The 19,313-nt window shown below is 55.4% G+C and overlaps 2 protein-coding genes across 2 annotated transcripts; one reads left to right on the forward strand and one right to left on the reverse strand.

Annotated features, from left to right (window-relative positions):
- Positions 1-1,741: 1,741 nt before the first annotated feature.
- Positions 1,742-11,058, forward strand: CREB3 (cAMP responsive element binding protein 3). The gene is made up of 11 exons (XM_033164507.1): positions 1,742-1,821; positions 2,337-2,464; positions 4,311-4,445; positions 4,534-4,855; positions 6,263-6,381; positions 6,531-6,623; positions 7,014-7,120; positions 7,527-7,595; positions 7,942-8,026; positions 8,407-8,494; positions 9,801-11,058. The coding sequence occupies exons 3-11, from the start codon at positions 4,311-4,313 to the stop codon at positions 10,208-10,210; spliced, it is 1,428 nt and encodes a 475-aa protein (XP_033020398.1). The 5' UTR covers positions 1,742-1,821; positions 2,337-2,464; the 3' UTR covers positions 10,211-11,058.
- Positions 11,059-12,535: 1,477 nt separating this feature from the next.
- On the reverse strand, positions 12,536-16,063 carry LOC117055313 (avidin-like). Its single transcript, XM_033164782.1, has 4 exons — positions 15,911-16,063; positions 14,536-14,758; positions 13,469-13,589; positions 12,536-13,043 (listed from the first exon to the last, which is right to left on the reverse strand). The coding sequence occupies exons 1-4, from the start codon at positions 16,046-16,048 to the stop codon at positions 13,010-13,012; spliced, it is 516 nt and encodes a 171-aa protein (XP_033020673.1). The 5' UTR covers positions 16,049-16,063; the 3' UTR covers positions 12,536-13,009.
- Positions 16,064-19,313: the final 3,250 nt, after the last annotated feature.

Genomic DNA, 19,313 nt, shown 5'->3' on the forward strand with positions numbered 1-19,313 from the left:
TACGTTTAACATTGAAACTTTTAGTATGCTCAGATGTGAGCCACACAGTGTCTTGTATCATTTAGGTTATGATAACCTCTATCCAGATGTTGGCATCTGTCCGTCTCAGGAGACAATGGAGGAGAAAAGCGCTTTTGGGGACAAAGTCAAACTGGGTGAATGTTACAGCTCCTGCTGTGGCTGTAGAGACCCATGCGGGAGAGACATGTTTTCGTGTAGGCAGAGGAAGGCGTCTGGTTGTGCTAATGCAAATGCACTGCTGCATTTATTATTATAGGAGTGCAGAGAGGAGAATTTATTAGTTATGTGCTGCCGCCCATCTGACTGGCTAACTCCTCTCCAATGCCGCATTAATCTCCATGAAGGCCACCAGGAAGTAGATACCTTGCTGCCGCTCCCCCCCCCCCATTATATTCTACTACGTTTTTGTAATTTCCTTTCAAGATCATATCAATATTATTTTGATCCGTGGTCATGGGACCCCTAAAATAAGGTTACCAGACATCCCTGTTTCCCGGGGACAGTCCCCAGATTTACAAATCAGTCCCCATACAAAATCCATTGAAATTGAAAAGTGTCCTCGGATTCATTGAAAAAAATCTGTTAACCTTACCCTAGAAGGCCCATAGTCCAGTGCATACTCTGGCACTGCTCCCCTCCCCTTAACGTGACAGCTGTCACAGAGGAAAGGAAGGTGAAAAACTGAACTGTCAGGCTCCGTTTGCTGCTGCTGCATAGAAATCAGGCTTCAATTTGTCCCCCAAGCAAAACAAATTTTTCACACTCCAAATTGGCTCAGCATCAACCCATCTCACACCAAGTCCCGAATGCCATGCACAATTGAGTCCAGTGTCTCTCCCTTTCTGGCCGGTTCTCGGGCGCAGTCCTTTCGGGGATTCACTTAGCACCCCCCCCAAGAGCCCCAACCGTGGGCATCGGGACAAGCGGGGCTGGCAAGGCCCAGGCGGCGGTGCAGACACGGCCGGGCTTTGGGAGGCCGGTTGGCTCTCGGTTCGATTTGCTGCGGGGATTTGTGGAGCAAGCTGCTGAGCCGCTTCTTCTGCCTCTCCCAGAGCCGTCCAGGAAGCACCGCTTTCAGACGCAGACACGTCCTCGAAATCCCCGCGCCACGAAGAGCAGGGCAGTGACGCGGGAAGCTGCCCGAGTCAAGCCTCGCGGCGGGTCCATCTCGCTCCGCCGTGTCCGCACGGACCGGCAGCAGCAGCTCTCTGGCTTTTCTGGTCGGGGACCTGGCCAGCCCGCATTCCGCCCGCTGAGCGGAGCCTCTCTCTGCCTCGGAGTGGCGGGCGGCCCTTCCTGCCTTTATTTTATTTTTTCTATACCGCTTTATGTTTCTCAGAAAAAGCTCAAAGCAGTTTACAGCATGTTGCATCAATGAAACATCAATAAAGCCAGCTGAAGAAAGTCTAATATAGAGTATACAGTCAAAGCAACATAACAGAAAACTAAAATATTATCTTAAAGCTTTTAAAATAAAACTTGACAAAGGAGGTCAGCTACAGAGTACACAATCCTTCCCCGGGCGGAGCTCAAGCGAGGGAGGCCCCGACGGGGAGGAGCCACCGCCAGGGCCCGACCCTCTGGCGTCAGAGCGGAGCCCCGCCCCTCAAGGCCGAAGGGGGTTTCCCGGCCACGAGCGACACTCGCCTCGGCCAATGCGGCCCCGGGCTCTCCGCCGCTTTGCCAATCAGTGCGTGGAGAGGGCGGGCCGAGGCCAGTTCCTGCACTCCAGTGACGTCGCTTTTGCTGTGTTGGAAGGAGAGCGGAGGAGACGGAGCGGAGGCGAAGCGGCCCGCGCAGGTGGGTGGGGTGCCGTCGGGGTCCCGGGGCTTCCCTTCTCCCCGTCCCCAGCCGCGCTGCCCCGATCTGCCCCGGGGGCCCTTCCCACGCGGTCTTTTCTCTCCAAGGGACCCAGGAGTCCGGCGCCGCCCCGCCCCGCCTCTCTCTCTGGGGCCCGGACGGTGCGCCCCAGCTCTGCCGCGACGGGGCGGCGGCTGCCTTCGCCTCCTCCGTGCTCTGGCCAGGGCGCCGCTGGCTGCCCCCACTGCCCGGCCAAGGCGCGGATCGGGGCCGGGGCCGCCGCGAGGTCTCCTGTTCCCGTGGGGGAGGGCAGCCTCGGCTCGAAACCCCACGTCCAGGGTGACCTACCGGAGCCCACCCCCATTGGGCAGTCTGGTGGTCCTGGGAAGGGAGTGCCCGGCTGGGCCTTTGCGGAATCATAGACGGATAGAAGTTGGCAGTTGGGAGGGACCCCTGAGGGTCATCTAGCCCACCCCCCTGCAATGCAGGGATCACAACAAAAGCATCCCTGACAGGTGTCTACGCGACCTCGGATTAAAAGCCTCCAGCTGAAGTGAAGGACGACCCTTTTTGTGCCCCACCTGCCCTGCTGGGGCTTGGCAGCGAAGCTCCTTCAGTTCTGGGAGCATCTCCTTGAGGACAGGTAAGCAAAATTGGGGGAGCCCAAAGCCCCCTCCCCCAGGCTTCTGCTTCTAACCCACTGCTGCTCTGCACAGCTGCCCCTGTGGTGGCAGGGCGGGTTTGTGTGTGAGGGAGAGAGCTCACCCTCCAGATCTCTTGGGCACAACCTCGGGTGCCTAAGCTGTCTGCGTCTCACTATGTTATGTATCTGAAGAAGTGTGCATGCACACGAAAGCTCATACCAAGAACAAACTCAGTTGGTCTCTAAGGTGCTACTGGAAAGAATTTCCTATTTTGTTTCCTATTTTGTTTCACTATGTTATGGAAATTAATGATGTGCCATTAGAACCGTACAGGGATGGGTGCATTTGCAAATACACTTGTCCAGGTGTGCCAAGTGGAATAATTTTTTGGGGGGGGGGACACCCAGGTACGCCCCACCCCACAGAATCAATCACATGACACAGTGCACGCACACCATATGAATAGTAATGCCCATTAACTTTGGGGGTGCCTGGCCTTCTAAAAAAAATATTGGGAGGGGCTGAAGGGACCTCGGCCCCTAGGCATCGCTCCTCTGCACTTGTCCACAAAACACCCTGCATGCCATTCCAGGTACAGTGGTACCTCGGGTTACAGACGCTTCAGGTTACAAACTCCTCTAACCCAAAAATAACGCTTCAGGTTAAGAACTTTGCTTCAGGATAACAACAGAAATTGTGCTCTGGCAGCGCAGCGGCAGCGGGAAGTCCCATTAGCTAAAGTGGTGCTTCAGGTTAAGAACAGTTTCAGGTTAAGAACGGACCTCCAGAACGAATTAAGTACTTAACCAGAGGTACCACTGTAATGCAATAGGAGCTGTTGTGGAAATGGACTTTGCAACATAACTTGGTGAAATATCACTTTTACCAGTAACACCTGAGGTGGAATAGTACAGAGAGCAATACAGGAGCCGCGTTTCACCTTTAGTCAGTCACAAAGCAGGAAATTGTTCCTGAGCCCCCTCTCTCTGTAAAACTGGTTTTACAAGTATTGATAACTCTGCATGATGTGTGAAAATGGATTCTGGAGTCAAGGTATTCACCATTTCAAAATAATGGCCCAGGCTGGTCAGGAAAAAGGAATCAGTAAATGTTATCAGGTATGGTGACAGACAGGAGACAAGCTACACTCTCAAATTTCTCTTTCTGTGATGCTTGTATGGTTCTTTTAGTGAGTTTTGGTTAAGGGGTTGAGGAAAGCTTTTAAAAGCTGTTATGCACCTTTGTCCTCACCTCCTTGTAAAGTGGGAGGGGGGGACTCTTTTGCAACAGAAAAATAAAAATCTGTCTGCTTTGACTGGGTCCTGCCTCCAGTCCTCCTTCTCTGACCGATCATGGACATTGGGGACTCTCTTAATGGGGAGCTGGGCTGCGAAAGCTAACCTCAATTTTTCATGTAACAATGGCCATTGCCCATTGGTGGAGTTGGCACTACATGATACCCATTCTGCATTTGTCAGCACTTAGTCATTTAGTGTGGCAGCATCTACACTCTGGAACTCCCTGCCTATTGATATCCGGCAGGTGCCTTGCGCTCTTTTTGGAGCCTGCTAAAAACATTCTTGTTTTGACAAGCCAACCCAGGAAATGTTTAGAAAGTTGATGTGAATTTTTACCAGTTTTAATATTTTAACTTTGTGTATTTTTAAAGTGCTCTTCTAATTTTATCTTGATTGTGAGGTTGGTTTTTTTTGGACAAGTGGCTTACATGTTCAAATAAATAAATACATACATACATACATACATACATACCAACCAGGGGTTCCTTGGGGGCTCCTGGCCCTGCTGCATGACCCTGACACCCTCCGTCTCCCTCCCTCTCTCCAGATGTTGTGCCCAGAGGAAATGGCTTCTCTGGCCGATGAGGACCTCCTTGACTTCCTCCTCCAGGACGGAGGTCCCTCAGCTGATCTGGGCAAGGGAGGCTTCCTGCCAGAAGACTGGGACTTTCCAGGGCCCGAGGTGAGTGCCAGCTGCCGTGGTGGGTGGGGGTTGCTGCTGTTTCAGTCCCCCCCCCCCATCCTTGCCTCACAACCTCCTTTCCCTCCAGGCCTTGGGCGAGGAGGAGGTGGACGACTTTCTGAGGTGCCTCCTGAGCCCTTTCGCAGAAGAGTCCAGCGGCTCGCCGGACCCCTCCCCTCCTCACAGCAGCAGCAGCAGCAGCAGCAGCCTTGCCGAAGAGCAGAACTTCTCCTGCAGCCCCGGAAGCTGGGAGGGGTCCCCCACTGGCAGCCCCGCCGGCTCTGAAAGTGTCCAGTCCGACCACAACTACTCCCTCCACCCGGCGCTGCCTGGGCCCCCCGAAGGCCCTGCGCTGGAGAGTGTCAGCTCCTCCTCGGATGTGGGCGACGGGGATGTCGCCATCGACCTGGGTGAGTGCCCAGTGTGTCTGGGGGGTCCATGCAATGTCCTTTGGGACAGGCGCTGAGCTGGGCCAGAGCAGGAAGGTGCTGCTGTGAGCTTTCCTCTGTGCTTGCTGACATGGTGGTGCAGAACCTCTCTCTCTCCTTCCCTCTCTTCATCTCTCTCTCTCTCTCTCTCTCTCTGCATCTGCTGACTAGCTTCTTTAGGAACAGGAAGGAGAAAGTAGGAAGAAATGGACAGTTCCCCAGCAGAGGGAATCAAGGGGTATCTGGACTGAGACCAGTGCTTTAATAATAATAATAATAATAATAATAATAATAATAATAATAATAATAATTTATTCCCCAGCCACTCTGGGCAGCTTCCAAAAAAGATTAAAAATACATTAAAACATCAGTCATTAAAAACTTCCCTAAACAGGGCTGCCTTCAGGTGTCCTCTAAAAGTCATATAGTTGTTTATTTCCTTCCTGGTGGGAGGGCGTTCCACAGGGTGGGCGCCACTACCAAGAAGGCCCTCTGCCTGGTTCCCTGTAACCTCACTTCTCGCACGGAGGGAACCACCAGAAGGCCCTCGGGAGATGGACCCCGGTGTCCAGGGTGGAGATGCTCCTTCAGGTCTACTGGGCCAAAGCCTCCTGAGCAGGAGAAAACAAGCTTGCTCCATCTTTGATTTGTCACTCCTGCTTGGGAGCTTCCCTGGGGCAGGGGGACGACGCTGGACAAGGGGGCCCACTGCCCTGGTCTGACTCACGGCCGGTCACTTTCTCTGCCCCCCCCATCTCTCTCTCACACACACCCTTGTGGGGAGCTGCCATCGCCCTGAGCAGGGTCTGATGGGCTGGAGAGCTGTTCCCTATGGGATAATAATAATAATAATAATAATAATAATAATAATAATAATAATAATAATAATTTATTTGTACCCCGCCCACCTGGCTGGGTTTCCCCAGCCACTCTGGGGAATGCCTTGGAAGGGGGAGAGGCAGCGGTCGTGCTTGTTGTTTGCACACACCTTTTCCAGGGGCCACTTCCCCACATGCGCAGAGTGCCCTCCTCAGTGGGCAGGTGCACAGTAATGGACGCACAGAGAATGCAAGCGGTGAGGTCATGGGGGAATGCAATGCAAAAAGCAAGAGAAGGCCCCCCAATATAGCCATTTCTGTGGCCCCTTTCACAAAGGAGCGTTGGCAGTGCTGATTTGGGGCTAGGAGCAGCCTCCTTCTTGGCTGGCGTGTGGGATTGGGGTGGAGCTGTGAGCGCTGCCAAGTTTCCGTGACATGCTTGCACCTCCCAGGGCAAAGTGTGCCAAGGAAGGAGAGCAGTGTGTCCCATCCCGTCCCCCCGGCAAGCCTGGGCCCTCTGGCCTCACGGCCCTGTCCACCCCTGACTGTGTGGCCCCCTTTCCTCTTCCAGAGATGTGGGAGATTATGGAGACTTCGTCCGACTCCTGCTGCAGCGATCGGGGCTGTGCTCTCCCAGTCACAGTTTCCATTGAGGAACCGACACCCCAGCCAAGTGGGGGGGACCTGCAGGTACCAGATGACCATGTCCCCCCTCCACCCCCAATACACCTGGCTCTTGGGGGAGGCTCCCACAGGGGCTTCCCTTGTCCTGCCTCTTGGGGGGGTGCAGCTTGGCAGACCCCCACCGAGCCCCACCTCTGAACTTGGTGCTTTTTCAGTTGGACTTCCCTCAGCTGATTCTGACGGATGAGGAGAAGAAGCTTCTGGAGAAAGAGGGTGTCTCAATCCCTTCCAACCTGCCGCTGACCAAGGTGGGTGACACAAACTCTGCACGTGTGCGTGCGTACCCTTGCCCTGAGGTGTGCTTCTATGCAAGGTGGGCAGAGGCAAGCGGGAAATGGGAGAGCAATTCCTGACTGCAATTTGTGCTTCTCGGGGGAGGGGGGAGGGGCCTTTCTCAGGAACGATGAGGTCTAGGTGCTTGATTCCAGAGTAAAGGGGTGCCCTTCCTACCAGGGGCTGGTGCCTTTGCAGCCAGCCTCCTGTACTTCCTGGGGTGAATGCCCCTTGTGGGGGTTTTTTTTGGGGGGGCACACCCTCTTTGCTCCTGGGTGAACCAGAGGAGGGTTGCTGGCTGCTAGCCTGGCCTTGAGCGGCACAGAGAGGCCCTTGGCTCACCCACAGAGCCCTGTGTGCTGCAGGCCGAGGAGCGTGTCCTGAAGAGAGTTCGCCGGAAGATCCGGAACAAGCAGTCGGCCCAGGACAGCCGCCGCCGGAAGAAGGTCTATGTGGACAGCCTGGAGAGCAGGTGAGGAATCAGAATGGTGCAGTTGGAAAGGACCCCTAACCCTAACCCTAACCCCTGCGATGCCGAAATCGCAGTGCAAGAGTCCCTGATAGGGGGCCATCTGACTTCTGCTTCTAAACCTCCAGTGAAGGAGAGTCCACCACATCTCAAGGGAGTCCAGGGTGGAAGCGGGGGAGGGGGGCAGTGGCCTCTTGGGCATGGGGGGAGGGAGGATGGACACACCTGGGAGAGCGGGGGGGGGGCCTTCCTCAGCACCGAGAGGGGGCTTTGCAGAGCCAGGAGTCCTTCCCTGCCTTTCTGCCTTGGGGCTCCTCTGCCCCCCTCTTCCTGCACCTCCACAGCCCCATCTGAGACCCCGTCTGCCAGGCCCCTCCCAACCCTCTTCCTCTCCTGCCCCTTCCTGCAGGGTCGTCGTTTGCACAGCGCAGAACAACGAACTTCAGAAGAAAGTGCAGTTCCTGCAGAAGCAAAACATGTGAGGCCCTCCTTTGCCTCGCGGGTCCATGGGAAGGAGGGTGGGCTCCCCTGCGATGTCGCCACCACCTCCTCCCAAGGGTGGCCCTGGGGAGAACGGGGGGGGGGCTGTCTTTCAGCCCAAGGGGGCAGCCCCAGTGGCGGTTCCTCCTTCGCTGACCTCCTGCCACTGGCACGGTGCTTTGGGGTTGTCATCTTGTGCTGTGCCCACTGCGACTGCCCTGCGGAGGGAGGTGGGCCACTCCTGCTCCCATTTCATGGGCAGGGGCATTGAGGCCGAGAGGATGACTGTCCCAAGGCTCCACAGCGCAGCTGGAGGCTGACTGGTTGCTCTGCCTCTCCTGCAGGTCCTTGCTTGAGCAACTGCGGAAGCTGCAAGCCCTGATCCAGCACTCGACCACCAAGACCACGACAGCCAGCACCTGTGTCCTGGTGAGTTGCAGGACCCCCCCACCCCCGCAGCCCCTTGGCTCAGCAATCCACACCAGCCTGCTGGCCATTGTCCCCACCTTCTTGGCCAGAGGGGCTCTGCCTTGTTTCTCGGGGGAGAGGCATTTTCTGTCTGTCACTGGTGCCCCTGACTTTCAGCGGTGAAGACTACTGACTTGTGTGAGGTCCTAGTCCTCCTCCTCACACCCCTTCCAGCCCTCCCAGGTGCTGTGCCCTCCTGAACTGCCCCCAGGCAGCCTGCCTGCCTGCCTGCCTTTGCAGCCCTTGCTGAGGGATACCTGCCCTGGGCTGCCTCCTGGAGGGTTGGACTAGAAGACCCTTTGGGGCCCCTCCAATGCCACAATTCTCTGATTCTGCGATAGGTCCTGGTCTTCTCCTTCTGCCTGATCCTCTGGCCCAGCTACTACCCCTTTGGAGGAAGCCAGGAGAAGCAGCTGGAGCTCCAGGGAGGTGAGTGTCCACCCAAGGTGCCAAGGTGGCTGTAGCAAGAGCCACAAGCCGCTGGGGGGGGCAATTGCAAGTTGGAAGGACATTGGAGCCCCCTTGCCTGCAAATGGACAGGCTGGCTCAACAGCTCCTGACCCCCACCTTCTTAATCTGGACAAAAAGCACCTTTGGCAAAGTTTTCCCCGGGTTCTCCCCCCACCCCCTCTTCAGCTGAACATAGCAGCTCCCAGGGCCCAGCAGGTTGTTGACCTGAGATCCTCCGTTCGCCCTTTCTCTGAGGCATCATGCAGGGTCCGTCCCTTGCAGGAGGCAGCCCAAAAGTCCCTGCCACACATTTCACAGGTCTAGCACCTTCATGTAAGAAGATGAGGATTCTGTGGGGAAGAGGCAGACCCTCGATTCCGGAGTGAGCAAAGGGGTGACAAGGGGACTCTGTGGCAGCAGATAATGCAGTTAAGATCAGCCAGATTCCATCTCAGCTTGTTTTCTCTGACTGATGGTGGGCCTTGAATGGGAGCTGGGCTGTAAAAGCCAACCCCAACTTTGAGAGAGAGAGAGAAGTTCTGGGTTCTGCAGCTCAGGGCCAGGGGTAGCCACACTATGACACTCAACATATCTTGAGTGGGAAATGTCTTAGAAGAAGGCCCAGCATTGTTGCATTTAGTTTCAGAAGAGGGAACTCCTCCAAGGAAGAAGACCTGGAAGGGAGAGGCAGGAATCATAGAATCATCGAGTTGGAAGAGACCACAAGGTCCATCCAGTCCAACCCCCTGCCAAGCAGGAAACACCATCAAAGCATTCCTGACAGATGGCTGTCAAGCCTCCGCTTAAAGACCTCCAAAGAAGGAGACTCCACCACACTCCTTGGCAGCAAATCCCACTGTCCAACAGCTCTTACTGTCAGGAAGTTCTTCCTAATGTTTAGGTGGAATCTTCTTTCCTGTAGTTTGAATCCATTGCCCCGTGTCCGCTTCTCTGAAGCAGCAAAAAACAACCTTTCTCCCTCCTCTAGATGACATCCTTTTATATATTTGTACATGGCTATCATATCACCAGGAGGGCCAGGAAAAACCTTGGATCAGGCGCACAGCACGCCTTGCTCTCTTGGTAGCCAGACGTGTCCCCAGGGGACACCCCCAAGCTGAATGCCAGATTAGGAGGTTTAGTGGTTAGCATAACAGAGGCTTGCTAGAGAGAGTGAGAAGCGCAACTTGAGGGGATGCCAGCAGGACTGAACCGCAGAGTTAAGGCCAGGCTGGGGGGCTGGGGCTCCTCACTCCCTGCTTATACGATCCCTTTGCCCTTGCAGTGCTGTCCCGGAGGCTGCGGGAGTACCACAGCAGCGTTGCCCAGCTCCAGCCGGCAGAAGCAGCCCCTGGCCTTGTTCCTGCGTTGCTTCCCCCAACCCCCACACAGAAGGCAGTGCCCACGGCCGTCCTGAAGGATGCAGCAGCGGGGAGCCTCAACCGGTCCCTGGAGGGCCACCGCAGCCCCCCTGCCGAGGCCCAGCCGCCCTCCAGCAGCAGCAGCAGCAGCAGCAACTCCTCCTCCGACCCCTCGGCTTCTCCGCAGGCAGAGGGGCTTCCTTTGCCCCCTGAGCACCAGCCTCTGGGGAAGGAGAGGGCCCTCCCACTGGCCTCTGCCCACCCCCGGGAGCAGGGCTGGGTGGGTCACACCACCAGCGTGGTCATCCAGCCACGCCACTCGGATGAGATGTGAGGCTTGGGTGATGGGGCAGCACCAGGAAACGGCTCCACCCAGAGTCCAACTCTGGTCTTGAGGGGCCCAGAACTTAGCCGTGGAGGCCTGGACTGTGGCTCTCATGACCCCCCCTCCTCCTGCACGTGGACCCCTTGTGTGTCACCTGTAGTGGAAGCCTTCTGAGAAGCAGCCTCCCCCCCCCCCCGCTTGGTATCTCTTAGCTTACCTCCACCCCCAGATTAGCACTGGAGGGGGGTCCTTTGTGCAGGGGAAGGAGCCAAAAGTGGGAGGGGCACTATTTGCAGGTAGGGAGGCAGGATCCCCCCTGCCCGTCCTGCCTTGGCAGGCTGCTCCAGATGCATCTCCTTGGCATGCGTGGCCCCCACCCACAGAGCAGACCCCCCTGTTCAGTCCAGGCACCTGGAAGAGCAGCTCCAGCATCTGCCCAAAGGATGCGCTTTCATTGCTGCGACCCCCTGAGACACGCCGGGGTTTCTGGGGAGGCAGCGTCTGGCCTCCAAATGAGACCCGAGGAATTGGGACAAGCAGGAGGGAGGCAGGGGGGGCCAGGAAGGCTTCCTCTGCCATTGGGGCAGCTGGGTGCTGGCCACCTCCAGGCCCATTCCTGACCTCTTTGTGGGTGACGCTGTCTTGGTCCAGGGAAGAAGCCCTGTCACCGGCCTGTTGAGATCCCCTGAAGGAGTCCCTGCCCCCCCGTCAGGCTTGGAGGAGCTTCCTGGACAAAGGGCCCTTGAGACCCCCCCTACCTTCGCCCAAGGGAGCCCAGCAGGGCCATTGGTCAGGGCTGTAAACGAGCTGCAGCTGAGCAGCCGTGGGTATGTGTGGGTGTGCAGAGCAACCCCCTATCCATCCCGGGGGGAGGACTGGGGGGGGGGTAACCTGGAGCCCTTCTCCTTCCTTTTCACTGTTTAAATTGACTCTCTGCTTCAGTTTGTTTCATTGTTCTTGCTTTTATCTAGTTTATCATTGAAAGAAGCTGGGTGGGGTGGGGAGGATCATAGTTGAGCCCAGAATCTGGATGTAAATGTAAATAATAAATGACTACAAAATGGTTCTCCCTTGTTTTGCGTGTAAAGCGGAGGAGCGGAGGGAACCAGGAAATACTTCAGGATCCTTCCTAAAAACCAAGAGGGGGGTCCCAATAAGTGACTTCTGCTCCATGGGGGGTGGGGAAGCAGGGGGGGGAATAAAGTAACCTGGCCCCAGATTTGTGTCGGGTTTAATCCTGAGCAGTGGCGGAGGAAGGCTCCGCGGGGTGGCAAAAGGAAACGCCCCCGGGGGCAGGGCGTTGTGACGTCACATTGTGACATCACGACGGAGTGATGCCGCCGCTTCCGCAGCCCCCTTTTAAGGCGGCTCAAAAGGAGGCCGTGGAAGCGGCGGTCCGACGGCAGAATGCGCCTGCACGAAATGTCGCGCAGGCGCACTCCGTTGTCAGGCCGTTCGCTGCCACTCCCGGGGCGACGGAGCAAGCGGCAGCGCGTGGGGGTGACAAGCGGTGGCCCCTCCTGCCACTCCCCATGCTGCCGGTCACCCCAGGAGCAGCAGCGCTGCACAGATGGGGTGCTCGCTCGGCTGTGCGCTGTTGCTCCCGGGGTGACGGAGGGAGCGGCGGCGCGTGGGAGTGGCGGGAGGGGCCGCTGCTTGTCACCCCCACCCTCCCCTGTCACCCGGGGCGTACCGCCCCCCCCCCAGCGACGCCCCTGCTCCTGAGCCTTTTCTTCTCAGAATATGTCCCGAAAGGCAGCGGGTACGGATCTTTCCCCAGTGTTTACTCCCGAAGCCTTTCTCATGAATGGGTGGAGCTGCCAAGGAGCGAGAGCACGCCAGCTCAGGAGGCCACCGCTTCTGAGGTGTTGCTTGGGTACCCCCCCCCCCACTTTGTAACAGACGAAAGGCTGGATAGAATTGTCGGGAAATAATAAATGAAAAAGAAATAAGGAATGAGGGCCAGGATTATGTGCAGACCTAGAAAAGACCAGGCCAGAACACAAGCAGGCCTGTTCCATTGCTGGTGGTTTATTGGAGAATAACAGTAAATTTGGAAGAGTCACCTAGTCCAAAACCCCGCAAATATCAACAAAAGCCACCCAACCTCTGCTTAAAAACCTCCCAAGCAGAGTCCCCCACCTCTCGACAGAGTCTGTTCCACTGTCTCTTGCTGTCAAAGAATTCTTCCTGATGTTTATTTTTTAATTTTTTAAAAAATGCTTTATTAATTTTGCAAATAAAAAAGACAATCAGCAACAACAGTCCAAAATCAAAATTAAAATGCAGAATAAAATATAAAATATGCAGAGATTAAAATAAAAGAAAAAACTATTTGTTCAATACAATCATTTAAGGAGTACAAACCATAATTTAAATATTCTATACATACAATTTCTAGAAAAGTTGCCTTCATATTTGTACTTTTCATCTCTCTCTTTACAGTTACATTCTTTCTGATTCTCTAAACTGGTTTGGGTCCCTGATGTTTAGTTGGAATCTCCTTCCTTGTAACTTGAGTTCATCCGTTCAGGTCGTGGCCTCCAGAGCAGCAGAAAAGAAGCTCGCTCCATCTTCCATGGGGCAGGTATTGGAAGACAGCTATCATATGGTGCAGCTTGATTTTTCCAGGCACTCTTTCTTCTTCACTTGCTGGGGAGGGAGGACGGGGGCCTGTCACAGCCACAATTATGTTTGTAGAAGAAGCAATGTATATAAATGGTTTAATCAAGAAGGGAAAGGGAAGCCCCCTTCCTGCAGGTGCTACATGGCAGAGCAGCAGCAGCAGCAAGCGAGTCTCGGATCCTGTTATGCTGCCCGTGTGAAGACGTTCCTGCCAACCCTGCAAGGAAACAGAGTGAGGAAGGGTGAGGCTCTTCCTTGTGCTTGCCCTGCTCTGAATAGGGCTGATGTCGTGAATTGCCACCATGAACCCCCCCCCTTGGTCCTTGTGGTTGTCACCTGCCCCAGACATAAAGTGGTGTCCCCCAAGGAAGCACCAGGGCAGCATCGCCCTCCTGCAAGCACCACAGAGCCTGGTGGAAGCGTGACACCTCCAAATGGAACAGCAGCGCAGCAGGAGTTTTTGCACCTATGCTGGTTCTTATTGTCCTTGCTTGGCAAAATTGTATCCCCTGGAGGGGTGGCAGAGAGAGGGGGGGGAACTGGGTCAGGTGCAGCTCCAGCCGAGTGTGTTGTGGAAATGCACCTGAAAGGAGCACCAGGTGGCAGGTGGGAGAACCCCAGAGAAGGCCCACATCCGCTTACCGAGTGGCCTCCCAGTCATCGCCATGGGATTCCACCTTCTGCCGCAGAAGCCAGGTTGTCTCCAGGGTCTCCTTCCCTTCATCATCCACAAAGCGCTGTCCCGCAAATGCAGCGATGGAGTCTGGGGGTGGGGGGGAGACACGAGAGGGGCAAGGCTGCAGGTCAGAGGTTCTCTTCCCTGCCCAAACATTTGCAAAACTTTTGCTGTGGGAGGGGAGTGATGGCCTGGGAACAGGGAGCCAGGCAGAGTTGCCTTGGGGAGGTCAAGCTCCACCCCCCCCAGCCCCTTTGGGCTCCCTGCCTGCCTGCAGCGAAGGCCTTGCAACTCCCAAGTCCCACAGAAATCCCATCCTGCAGAGATTAGCTCAGCAGCTCCTGTGGAATAATCAGACCCCAAACATGACCTATCAATTAACAAGTTTTATACTTTTAAAAATATGTTCGCTTAAATTGTTGTGACCCACCTTGGGATCTTAAGGGCGAAGGGCAGGTAATAAATCAGAGTAACAACCGTCACCCTCTGGATCTGCAGTCCACCTTTCCACCAAGGAGCTTAAGGTGGTGTGCATGATGAAGGACTGTGGCTCAACAGAGGCCACCTGCTTGCCATGTAGAAGGTCCCAGACTCAACCCCCAGCAGCATCTCCAGGTAGGGATGGGGCAGACTCTAGAACCCTGGAGAGGCGTTGCTGCCAGTCAGTGTGGACAATACTGAGCTAGATGGACCAGTGGCCTGACTCCAATTCTACTTCTCAAACCTTTATTGGCATATAAGCAGAATTTCAGTTGGTTCAGCACAATAAAGTCAGCTTCCTCTGTTGAAGAAATTTTTGTTGCTGTAATCTTTTATTCAATTTATATACAGCCCTTTACCCAAATATCTCCGGGCAAAGTACAACATTAAGGACTTAATTTATGCAGCGTAATAATGAAAACAAGATGCCTGAGTGATGCAAACAAGGGCAGGCTCTAAATTATCAGCCTGTGAAATAAAGGAAACCCCCTGATTCCCCCTCCCACCTCTCAGCGGCCCCAGACCAGCCTGGAAAGCGGGGAGGGGTCCCTACCTGAAAACGACCAGTTGACCAGGAAGCCAAAGGTATACTCCTCCTCGGCCCCCTTCGGGTCGTGCTGGGCGCCCACGAGGGGAGACACCTGGATGGGCTTCTGGGCGGCGGAGACGGCCGTCAGGTAGGAGCCCGTGAACTGGCCGGAGTCGTCGGGAGGGTTGAGGACCATCTTGGAGCCCAGCTCGTTGACCCACGTGCCGGCCAGGGTTGGCGAGGCGGGCTAAGGAGGGAAAGAGGAGGCTCAGCAGGGGGGAGACTTCCCGGAACTCCCCAGACCTTCTTCCCGGGATGGTGGACTAGACGGCCGCGCGCAGTCAGGGACCCTGGCCCAAGAAACGAAGCGGCCCAAGGCTGGTTTGGGGGGCCCAGCCCTCAGGCCCCAATTCCTCACTTCTGCCCCCGACAGAGTGGGTGAGAGTTCCGCATCCGAAACTCCTCCTAGTGCTAAATCCGAAGCGGGATGGGTGGAAACTTTCGTGGCTGCGGTGGGCTGAAGACGAAGAGGGCGCGCCTCGCCGCCTAGGACCCCTCTCCGTCTCTCGGAGGGGGGGGCAGCCCGGCGGGGGCAAAAGCTGGCTTTCTCGTCCCAGAAAGCAGTTACAGGTAGGTAACCGTGTTGGTCTGCCATAGTTTTATTTTATTTCGTCCCAGAAGGGACAGCCCCGTCCGGGCGCACAAGGAGGGGGCATCCGGGCGCTGCTGGCTCCGCCTTCGGGGCCGCAGAACCCGCCCTGCCCGGCGGCGTCGAGGCAGCGCCCCATCCCGGCCCGCCCCCTTCCTCCCCAAAAGAGGGGGCGAAGAGGGCCGCCACGATCTTGAGGGCCTTTAAAAGAGGACCCGACACGTTCCTGGTCTGGGTTCCCCTCCCGGGCCGACGCCTGCCCGGTGCCTGGAGAGGGTTTCCGCCGCGACGTCCTGCGGCCTCCCTGCCGAAGGACCCGTCCGGAGCCCCCGAGAGGCAGCGGATGGCCAGTTCCTTCCCCTCTGCATCAGGGGGAGACTAATGGGTCCCCAGACCAGGCTCTTCTTTCTCCCGCAATGGCACGCGAGCAGTGCAACCGCTCCTCTCTCCGCTCTTGCGCTTCCCCAGCAACGGGAACTAAGAGACACCTGCTGCCTCCCGTAGCGGGCGGAGCGCACAGTCCTCACGGCTAGTAGCCCTTTCCGAGGTGGCCCGACGGCTGCGCTCCTTCTGCTTTCCGGCACCGCCCAGCAAGCGGGCAGTGTGTGTTGCTGCTGACTGTTTTGCGCGCGGGGGGGGGGGGAGGTCGGAGGTGGCGCAGAAGCGCCTTATCCGCCACCCCGTCCGCGTCTCTCCCCTCCCAGGGAGTCTACCTTGCGGCGGTAGACGCTCCGCCCCGCCCGGCCTCACCTTAAACCGCTTCTCCGCCGCCTCGACGACGGGCAGGACCGGCGAATCCGAGCGGGAACAGGTGAAACCGGCCGTCGCGCTCGCGCCGGCTGCCAAGAGCAGCGCCAGGACGGGCGGGCGGGCCACTTTGCTCCACATCTTGCTGCCGAAGGGATCGGAGCCCGGCGAGCCCCTGCCGGCCTCATATAGCCTCCGGCCGCGCGCCCCCTCCTCCTTCCCGGTGTTTTCTGAGAAACCAGCTGATTTGCCTTTCCCCCTGCAAAACCGAAAGTTCGCGAGTTGTTTACTTTCACTTCTCCAAAAATACCGGCGTTTTTCCAAGGCCGGCTCAGTGCTCTCGCTCACCCGGCATGCCTTCCCTAAGAGCCGGGGCGGGGCGAGGAGACTGGAGGAGGGGGATTTGGAGGGGAGAATCTGTGGGAAGGGCATGCGGCGCAGGGTGGACTTCAGAAGAACCTCTGGCCTCAGAGGGCCCAGCCGGAAGGGATGCTGGACATCACTGCAGAACCTCTGCCCACTCCTTGGAAGTAGCCCAGAGCCATGAGAACAGAAGGAGATCCTGCCCCATGAGGCCAAAGAGGACCTTCTGGTTCAGCCTCTGTCTCAAGGTGGCCCACCTGACGCCTCTTCTGGGAAGCCCACAGTTTCAGTCCCATGATGAGGCCTGAATCCAAATTGGAAGGGATCCAAATGGTTCTTGGTATCTGAAGAAGTGTGCATGCACACTTCTTCATGAAAGCTCATACCAAGAACAAACTTGGTTGGTCTTTAAGGTGCTACTGGAAGGATTTATTTTTATTTTTTTATTTTGTTTTGAGAAAGTAGAAGGCGCAGCCTCCCATAAACACTGCCAGAGCAGCCATATGTACTTTGTGAACTCTGATTCCGTTGACCAAGCTCTACTGAACTACTGTGGTTCCACCTGACAAAGGAAAAGGTCCAATATAGGGTCCACTTGGACAAAACAACGAGGCACAGGCTAGGAGATGGAGCAAAACAGCAGCCAGTAGGCTTGGCCTTTATTGAAAGAAAATACGGTCGCGACCGGTCCTCCACCCACCCAAGAGAAGCAAAATGGAAGGCCCCGAGCAGGGGGGGCACTTTCCTTATATTACCTACCCCATCACCAAGGTACGCCCCTAGAAACGTAATTTTAATATTCACAAGACGGGAGGGGTTGAGAGGAGGTTACAGTAAAATTTACATAGGGGAAAAACAAGTTTGCATATCAGGAAGGATGGCAGGAACCGGTGAATGGATCTAGGGTGGGTGTAATACACATTGAAGGTTTCTTCTGCGTCAGGACAATAGAAAGCTCCTAGGAGGATGTCTGCTGCCATGGTAGCTGATGGATGGGTGCTTGACTGGATTATCGGGAGGGGTGTATCTCCTCCTGCGGACGTGACTCGCTGCTTAGGGGATTATGAAAGCCACTGAGTGGAGAGTCCAAAATTATGCAGTATCGAAATAATATACTTCTGATGATCGGAGGATGGCGGGGACCGAGGGGTTAGAAAGGTTATTTTACAAGGAGCAAATAGACACCCGAACCAGGCAAATCGGACACTGCGTTCAGGAGTTGTGGATTTTTACAATAATAAATATTTCGAGCTGTCAAAATTGGCCACCCAGCGTCTAAATTGTCCATTTGATACATTGTTGCAAGTTATAATTAATAGTTTCCCCAACTGGTTACATTTTGGTTTCGATTCCATTGTTCTCCCAGCAGGGAGCCTGTCAAAACCCACTTAGTGTTCAGTCAAGCGTGAAGGTGATGATTGAATCATAGTAGCTGGTCTGAACGTTCCATTTTGCAGGCTGAGCTGAATGCATGCTCCTGATTGGTGGGTTGTATGTTCATTGAAGAAAATGGCGTGTAGGAGAAGCGATTTTGACAGCAGCGCTTCTCGGGGCTAATTTCGGGGTGCAGATCGGGACTTTTGGGGAAACCCTTTATCGCGAGGGCTTGTGTAGGTGCTTGTGCGACTTGTGAGGGGGAAAATTCTGCAACAGTTCCCCCCCTCGGAGATAAGATCGCAAACGGGGTCTTTGCGATCCTTTTCTCCGCACAAGTTGAGGGCTTCTTTAAAGGGCGAATTCCTTATTGCGCAGGGCAATTACGGGTCTCATTTCAACGTATTCGGATTGGTCATACCGCAGGTCGCATTCCCTGATAGTTGTGGAAGGGGACAAAGGTGAGGGGAAACATGCTCTACCCGTACGGCAGCACATAGGGAAACAATGCATGGCGCAGCAAAATAGAGTGATACATAGAGTAACGGCACACAAGACAAGGAGGATATTGCCCACCAGTTGCTTCAACCACCCCGTCCCTGGCAACCAGTCCCACAGAGAGACATCAGATAGACCCTCATGCTGAATACCCTTCAAGTCCTTGGTCAGTTCATGGATGTTGTTTAGGTGGCCAGTGATATTTAGGGTTTGATCAGAGACAAACGTACAACATTCTGCCCCCACCAGGGCACAAACCCCGCCCGTCGATGCCAGAACATAGTCGAGAGCCAATTTATTCTGTAGCGCCACCTGGCGGACTTCCGATAGTTCAGTGAGCATAGATTGGGTGGCAGCATTCGATTCTTCCATAAAAGTCAGTAGGATGTCTGTCAGCTTGAGAATATCTACATGGTTGGCACCTGCCCCATATGGAGGAAAAAGGGCTCTACCGTAGGTTTCCCCATTGGCCTCCACTTGGGAGTGGTCAGACAGAGATTTTTCTCTTTTGTTTCGCCGTCTCCCGGTAGGTAGTTCAGGGGTAACACGTATGCCAGGTAGTATAAGTCCTAAGTAGCAGGTGCCGCGAGAATGGGGGCTGGCCCAGACATAACCCCTGTGCCCACATAGCCAGAACAGTCCTTGCAGGCATGTACCAATATGGCCAGTGGTGAATGTGCGGAGGAAACATCTGGCCGTGGGGTTAGGGACCCAGGAGTCAGGGAGATTCATTACCGTCCTCCAGGCAGAGGTGAGGTCTGTCTGGGGCTTGGGAGCATTATTGTGCCAAAGGGTTACCCTCCCCGATAGAGAAATGTCAATAGTGTACTCACAGGAGCTGTCCCCTATCATACGATCGTCGCCAGTGAATTTGCGGCATAAGTCTCCATAGGTAGGTCCAGTTAGGTATATGTATTGGTTGGTCAAGTTTACTGCTGTCAGGTTCCATGCTGTCACGTTGGCAGTGAGGTATTGTTGTAACGTCAGGGGAATCCCGAGGAAGGGAATTCCGCTCTGGATGTGGGCAGGTGTGTTAGCGCAAATCCAGCAATTATCCATTTTGGCCTGTTCGGCTACCTTGGCAAGTAACTTGACATAAGAATTTGAATGCCAAGTGGACAGGAGGTTTCTATTGATATTTGACAACAGTTCCCCCTTTTGGCGAGGGGCC

Source organism: Lacerta agilis, chromosome 11 (assembly GCF_009819535.1).
Source record: "Lacerta agilis isolate rLacAgi1 chromosome 11, rLacAgi1.pri, whole genome shotgun sequence".
NCBI lineage: Eukaryota > Metazoa > Chordata > Lepidosauria > Squamata > Lacertidae > Lacerta > Lacerta agilis.

Coding starts and splice junctions, on each gene's coding strand:
- CREB3 (XM_033164507.1), top strand. CDS start 4,311: ATGTTGTGCCCAGAGGAAATGGCTTCTCTGGCCGATGAGGACCTCCTT. Junction 7,121..7,526: donor GTGGACAGCCTGGAGAGCAG/GTGAGGAATCAG, acceptor CCCTTCCTGCAG/GGTCGTCGTTTGCACAGCGC. Junction 8,027..8,406: donor CAGCCAGCACCTGTGTCCTG/GTGAGTTGCAGG, acceptor ATTCTGCGATAG/GTCCTGGTCTTCTCCTTCTG.
- LOC117055313 (XM_033164782.1), bottom strand. CDS start 16,048: ATGTGGAGCAAAGTGGCCCGCCCGCCCGTCCTGGCGCTGCTCTTGGCA. Junction 14,759..15,910: donor CGGCGGAGAAGCGGTTTAAG/GTGAGGCCGGGC, acceptor TTCCCTCCTTAG/CCCGCCTCGCCAACCCTGGC. Junction 13,044..13,468: donor GATGACTGGGAGGCCACTCG/GTAAGCGGATGT, acceptor GTTTCCTTGCAG/GGTTGGCAGGAACGTCTTCA.